The following is a 7,191-nucleotide window of genomic DNA, read 5'->3' on the forward strand; positions in this document are numbered from 1 at the left end:
TTGACAGACGGAACCGCCTACAGTTACAATAATTTTACTGTGTGCATGTGGCATTCTTCCATTATATTTACACTCTTCTCCTTTAATAATACATTAATTGAATGGTTTAACTTTTCAGTGTCCCTCAGTGTAAGTGAAACACTTCACACTTCATTCATCTTATTAACATTTGCAAGAATTTCTTTATCATTAGTAATAAAAAAGGATTTATTCACATATAGCAAATGCACGGCTATACATACGAGGAAAAAACAAGTTATTAACATGTTGAGGATCAGTGGGAAGATCTCAGAACTCCACCACGTGAGTGAAGGGGCCGTTGGAATTGAGGTAAATTGTCTGGTTGTTTCCGTACGGTCCGTGTTTGACGACGGCTCCGGCTTCCACACACTTTTTGGAAGACGCCAGCTCTCTCTCGCACTGGGACACGAAGCTGGCGTAGAGCTGCTCTCCCCGCCGCGCATCAATGCTCTGAACGTACTGCATCCGGCTCCCTCGGAGCGCCCCAGTCATGGTGTCCTGAGAAACGATCATAACGCTTCCGGGGAGCTCGAGGACGGACCGCTTCTCCCCATCTGTCTGGAACATCTTCGCCCCCAGGAGGGATTTCACTGTGGAGACAAAGACGTTCTCACACGTGAATTATCACGTCAAGGTCCATGCAGTACCGCTTCTCCTCCCAGCCGGTTCTATCGTGTACACGGTTGTGGACTTTTCACACAGTTAAACGCTGAACTCAGTAAGAACTTGGGTGATGCGCAGGGTGCATTCAGCACTATGAGCTCACAGCACACATGCAGGTAAACTTGCTGTAGGCAAACCAGGGTCCGGTAGGGCCAAATTACTGGACCAGGGGCCAAATAACTGCACCCAGGGACCCGGCAGGAAGGAATTACTGGACCAGGGGCCGAATAATTTTACCCAGGGACCCGGCAGGACCGAATTACTGGACCAGGGGCCGAATAACTGCACCCAGGGACCCGGCAGGAAGGAATTACTGGACCAGGGGGCCACAACAAGGCCGAATAACTACACTCTAGGGCCCAGCAGGACCGAATTACTGGACCAGGGGCCGAATAACTGGACCCAGGGACCCGGCAGGACCGAATTACTGGACCAGGGGGCCACAACAAGGCCGAATAACTACACTCTGGGGCCCAGCAGGACCGAATTACTGGACCAGGGGCCGAATAACTGGACCCAGGGACCCGGCAGGACCGAATTACTGGACCAGGGGGCCACAACAAGGCCGAATAACTACACTCTGGGGCCCAGCAGGACCGAATTACTGGACCAGGGGCCGAATAACTGGACCCAGGGACCCGGCAGGACCGAATTACTGGACCAGGGGCCGAATAACTTCACCCAGGGACAGGGCAGGAAGGAATTACTGGACCAGGGGGCCACAACAAGGCCGAATAACTACACTCTGGGGCCCGGCAAGACTGAATTACTGGACCAGGGGCCGAATAACTGTACCCAGGGAAGGGGGTTACAGTAGTCAAGTCGTGAGATTACTAAGGACTGGACCAGGATCTGGGTGGCCCGAACCTGGTAGATAAGGACGGATTCGTCTGCTAATATTTTTACATTTTTCTGTGCTGCACATGATTCCTCATTACAGAAGCTTGCTGCACTTCTTTGTGACTTTACACTAAAAAAAACTGATGCACTCACCCATCTTTGGTATTATAGCTTCTGTGGCTCCCTTGAAGAAGCATACGTACACCACCATTCCGACATTAATCTGAAATTCCAAAGAAACCCAATTTCATTCAAACGTACGTCTAACATGCAACACGTCAACTTTCTCAACACGTTGGCCAGCTCGTGGTCTACAGACGCATCCAGACCTACGTGAGGAGAGCAGATCAGAGTACCTGCACCCAGTCAATGTCGTCTCGGTCCTGAAGGATTGCATGTTCGCACTGCTGCACCACAGCCCGTGCCCGCAGGGGCTTTGACTTCCAGTCCACAAGGACGTCTTCTTCCACAGTCTGAGAACTGAGGACAGTGCATGAGTCAGTGTGGTCCAGGAAAGCCTCCCGGATCTCCTTCATTTTGCGATTAAAGGGATCACAGGTGGACAGAACGGCGCATTTCTGCAGGAAGTATGTCCACGATCTTACCTCTTGGACGCACCGAGGAGCGATAAGCCTCTGCTGTCATTCCTGTGTTTGTTTGATTGGCGGCCGTCCATAGGATCAGGTATCTCGGAACCGGTGGAGTTCAGACAGTGCTGAATGACCTGATCTACAAACGACTGTACATGGACAGTCTCTGAGGACGTGTCCTCGTCACTCAGGCTGCACAACAACAAGCAGAATTCTTAATTAAAAATGCATTTACAAAAACTAAAAGCAGCATTGGAGCAGGACCTGAAGTGTGGACACATGGAAATGAATCTTTCAATCTATTAAGTCTACATCCTTCTTCCCTAAACTTCTCATTACAGTTTAAGGTGGCGCATCGAACCCATATGTGCAAATATATCCAGACATACCCTCAGGTGGTGATGAATGTGGTAAATACCAATCTCTTATACATATGTACTAGGTCATGCTTACACACTGAACCATACTGGAGAGATGCTTTCTGTACATAGTCAGCCATTTTATGGGGGTGGTAGTAGCCTAGCGGGTAACACACTGGCCAGAAGACCCAGGTTCAAACCCCACTTACTACCATCGTGTCCCTGAGCAAGACACTTAACCCTGAGTGTCTCCAGGGGGGGGATTGTCCCTGTAACTACTGACTAAGACGCTCTGGATAAGGGCGTAAATGGTTTAAACAGGATATACAGCCAGACCCTTTGATTGCTCTTTTTGGTGGTGTTGGTGAAGGTACGACTGTCCTGACAGGCAGCGCTTCTGAGACGGCGCTTTAAAAAAATTTGTTACTCCCTCAATGAATCAAGTAAGAAATTTCATAAAATGAAATGAAACCCTTTCCTACAAAATTATAAGGACATTCAGCCTCCTAATTAGGCCACACCCACCCTTTGATTGGGAGTAAAGTGGACAGGACCAATTTTTTATTTTTCGCTTTTATTTATTTATGTTTTATTAATATCTTCTCTTTCATAGTTCTATTGCTTATTTATTTTATTTGGGTGAGTTTTAATAGTAAAACTAAATAGCCGTTTATGTTCAGTGCTTCCAACATATATAAGTTTAAAGAAGATACGTCTATATTGTAAGTGTTTTCAATGTTTGGTTTCATTGATCAATAAAAATATCTCTGAGCATGAAGAGCTCACGCACCTTAAATGCTCCTGGTCTTGGTAACGGTCATCTAAAAGCTCAGAGCGGGAGTCCATCCTGATGGCACCATGCGTTGTGGAAGCCGTGGCACCAGAGCACTCTTTACACATCTGGATCCACTGCATGACATCTACTTTCATGGAGCCCCAGAAGAAGTGCTTGGATATGAGCTTGTAGCACTTTGAAAAGTCCAGGTGACTCATTTCATCGTGGTAGGTGGTCAGCGTGGAGTGGACTTCCTCTTTGCTACGCACAACTTTCCGCTGGCCGCGGGGGGCAATGTGGTAGAGGACGTCCCCTGAGGAGAACGCAGATGTGAAAAGTCAAACGTGAAGAACGCTGCAGAGTGTCCATGAATTCGACCCCACCCACCGTGCAGCGCGAATCTTTTACAGAGCCTGCGCAGAGTGTTCTTCTCCACCGCATTGAGGCCTGGGGGGTAGACCCTGGAGCGCAGGTACTTGTCCACCGCGTCGTACTTGGAGAAGAACGTGTGCTGGGCGGCGTCTGAGCTGTTCAGGCAGGGTTCTGAGTGACCGCTGTCTGCTGTCTGGAGGAGCAAACCGTACACAGACGTACACTACAGGTCAAAAGTCTGGACACCTTCTCATTCAACGTGTTTTCTTTATCTTCATGACCATTTACGTTGGTAGATTCTCACTGAAGGCATCAAAACTATGAATGAACACATGTGGAGTTATGGACTTAACAAAAAGTGGAGATCTGGCCTCCACAGTCACCGGACCTGAACCCAATCCAGATGGTTTGGGGTGAGCTGGACCAACAAGTGCTAAACACCTCTGGGAACTCCTTCAAGACTGTTGGAGAAGCATTTCAGGTGACGACCTCTTGAAGCTCATCGAGAGAATGCCAAGAGTGTGCAAAGCAGTAATCAGAGCAAAGAAACTAGAATATAAAACATGTTTTCACTTATTTCACCTTTTTTTGTTAAGTACAGAACTCCACATGTGTTCATTCGTAGTTTTGATGCCTTCAGTGAGAATCAACCAACGTAAATGGTCATGAAGATAAAGAAAACACGTTGAATGAGAAGGTGTCCTGACTTTTGGCCTGTACAGGATATAACATGGTATGGAATCAACTTCCACTAGAACAGCAGAGTCACTGAAGATCTTCACATGCAAGATAAGAAGCTTCCTCTTTAGAAAATAATTAAACTGTAGAGTTCTTGCATTTCACTGCATATCATGTATGACTGTGTACGTGCCAAATAAAATTTGAATTCTTACATACACTTTCCATATAAAAAAAGGGGGTCTGAGTCCTGAGCTGTTATTCGAACGGTATCTACAGATCCTAGTAAAGCCATTTTTAAGGCGTTTCTCTGGATAAGATGGCGGTCGGCGTACCTGGCTGACCGGGTGGTAGAGCAGCAGGGTGGGCACGGCGTGGGCCTTCAGCTGCCTCTCGTTCGCCTCCTCGAAGCAGTCCTCGGTGAAGTGGATGGAGCAGACCACGGACCTGGGCTGCGGGAACCAGGCCTCCCGCTGCATGTTCCTGATCCACTCGTCCAGCCGGTCCGGGTCCTCCAGTGGGAACCTGCGTGAGCAGCAAGTCTGCGTGAGTTCGAGTCCCTTCGCTGCTTCACTTCTCACGTCCCCTGTTAGTGTTGAGGAGGAGCTTCATAGCCACCAGGTTCCGTTCAGTATACATTCATGTGTCAATCAGGTTTCACGAACTTTTCCAGAACTTTGCTTATTTTGTATTCGGAAACTTGACTTTTCCTGGTTTTATATGACTGTAGGAACCATTTTATTCTTTTATTACTCTTTTAATCTGCACTGAACAATAAAAAGGTGAATTTGGAAATTTGGCTTTATTGGGAAGGGCGGCCAGAGACATTTTAGGCTCTCGGGACTTCCAGAACGTTCGTAACTGCGGACAGCGGCGTACCGGTGGAAGGTCAGGCCCAGGCTCCTCTCCACGGGCCCGTTGACGTTCTTGCAGTTGAAGACGGAGCAGCGGTACTTCTGCGTGGACGCGTCCATGGTCAGGCAGAACTGGCAGTTGCCGATCCACTGCTGCACGTCCTTGGTTATGGAGCCCCAGTAGTACACGTCGGCGATGGGCGCCAGGCACTTCTTCAGGCCGTAGTGGCCGCGGTTGTCGTGGAACTCCTTCAGCACCGTGTTCACCTCCTCCTGGTTCCGGAGCACCCGCCGGTGTTTGGTGCCTCGGCAGTAGTACAGAACTCCGTCTGGGAAGATGGCGGAGGAGGAGCGCGGTTACAGCGAGCCGAGCGGGACACGGCACAACACAGGACACCCATTACCTTTCCAGGAAAACTTCTTGCTGTACCGTCTAATTTCTTGTCTTACAGATTTCTTCTGGCCGTTCGCGTACGTTCCAAATCGCAGATATTTTTCTAAGGCGTCGAATTTCTTGAAGTGCAACCTTGAGGACGGCACAACAGCACGGAACATCGAACAATTCCGAGCCGGAAACGGATCTATTTCAAAGCAGCAAAAACGTGAGAAGATACCTGGAAAAGGAATCAGAAACGTTGTTGGCCGTCCGCTCCTTGAGGTCCTTTATCTTCAGGTCCTCCTTTCCTACGGCATACGGGTGCTCCAGGTGCGGCGTGTCCTCCACTAGATTCAGGTGCGGCTCTTCTAATTCCATGAAAGAATCATCTACTGTTTGAGTCACCTGCTCAGGCACAAAAATTGGTGAAATTAGAGCCACGCTACACATCTTCACCGCCGAGCGGGTTTTTTACCGTCTTTACCTCCGGAGCGACCGGGGAAATGTCGACGGTGGGGACGGCATCTTGCCTGAGCGTCACCGTCTCCCCGGACCCATCGAAGCAGTCGTCTGCGAAGTGCTTGGAGCACAGGACGGACCTGGACGTGATGGACCAGCGGTCCCGCTTCGCGTTGCTGAGCCAGAGCTGCAGCCGCTCGGGGTCGTCAAACGGGAACCTGCAGGAGGGGACATGGGAACGTGCTGAAAGCGGGACCGCCAGCGCGGGGTGCGGCTCGGACAGCGATCCTGCTTCTGGCTCCACCTGTGGAAGGTGATGCCCTTCTCCTCTACGTACGGCCCCTGGGAGATCCCGCATCCGTGCGCGATGCAGTAATATCGGGGCAGCATCGGCGGCCGCGTCTGGCTGCACGTCTGGCACTTGCTGATCCACGCCTCGAAGTCCTTGGTCACGCTGCCCCAGTAGAACAGCTTGGACACGGCCTTGATGCACCGGTTCCTGCCCATGTGGTTCTGGTCGTCGTGGTACTGGGTGAGGACCGAGCGCACGTCCTCCTCGCTCCGGAGCACCTTGCGATGCCGACGGCCATCTTTATACCAGAGGTGGCCATCTACGTCAGGATAAACAAGATGTGACAAGGGACAAGACACGACAGGGCGAAACGGGAGATAAAAGAATACCTTTCCACGAAAACTTCTTGCTGAATCTTCTTATGTCCTGTCTTGCTGCTTTATCGTGTCCTTTGGGATACGTCCCAAAGCGAAAATACTGCTCTATTGAATCAAATTTCTCAAAATGCATTTTTTTATGCAAGTAATCAACCAGCGTTCATTATGTTCATTAAGCTTTCACGAATAAAAGATGTCGACATGGATGTCGGGGGGAATATATGCATCCATCTCCGGAGGGAGCTCCTGTGTTTTTCCTCGGTGGGGCACAATTCGGCAGCGCTGTGCGCGTCACTCCCGCGGAGAAGAGCAGCTCGACTCGGCCGAGCTCGGCCGCCAAAACCCCCCCGGCCGGAGCCGACACGCGTGGCGCGGCTCCCCGCTCGGTTCACGGCGCGACGACGCGTTTACAAGCGGGAGAAAGGCGCGGGGGTCTCGGCGCCGACTGTTCGCGGAGTCCTGCGAAAAGCGCCGCGGCCATGACCGCTTCCTGCATCCGCCCGCTGCTGCTTCTTCTCCGGTCCGGATCCGGCCT

At 50.5% G+C, this 7,191-nt stretch overlaps 1 protein-coding gene across 1 annotated transcript; it reads right to left on the reverse strand.

The window, feature by feature from the left end:
• Positions 1-189: 189 nt before the first annotated feature.
• Positions 190-7,191, reverse strand: LOC114784242 (uncharacterized). Its single transcript, XM_028969484.1, has 13 exons — positions 6,669-7,191; positions 6,292-6,598; positions 6,013-6,205; positions 5,767-5,933; positions 5,557-5,678; positions 5,178-5,481; positions 4,634-4,823; positions 3,636-3,813; positions 3,264-3,561; positions 2,130-2,306; positions 1,881-2,004; positions 1,678-1,747; positions 190-611 (listed from the first exon to the last, which is right to left on the reverse strand). Exons 1-13 carry the CDS (start codon positions 6,787-6,789, stop codon positions 289-291), a joined length of 2,574 nt encoding a protein of 857 aa, XP_028825317.1. The 5' UTR covers positions 6,790-7,191; the 3' UTR covers positions 190-288.

This window comes from Denticeps clupeoides, chromosome 1 (assembly GCF_900700375.1).
Source record: "Denticeps clupeoides chromosome 1, fDenClu1.1, whole genome shotgun sequence".
In the NCBI taxonomy this organism is placed as follows: domain Eukaryota; kingdom Metazoa; phylum Chordata; class Actinopteri; order Clupeiformes; family Denticipitidae; genus Denticeps; species Denticeps clupeoides.

Excerpts from the sequence above, each read along its gene's own strand:
- LOC114784242 (XM_028969484.1), bottom strand. The coding sequence starts at position 6,789 with ATGCATTTTGAGAAATTTGATTCAATAGAGCAGTATTTTCGCTTTGGG. Across the intron at positions 5,679-5,766 it reads GTTTCTGATTCCTTTTCCAG|GTTGCACTTCAAGAAATTCG; the intron begins GTATCTTCTCAC and ends GCCGTCCTCAAG. Across the intron at positions 4,824-5,177 it reads CTGGGCCTGACCTTCCACCG|GTTCCCACTGGAGGACCCGG; the intron begins GTACGCCGCTGT and ends CTGCTCACGCAG.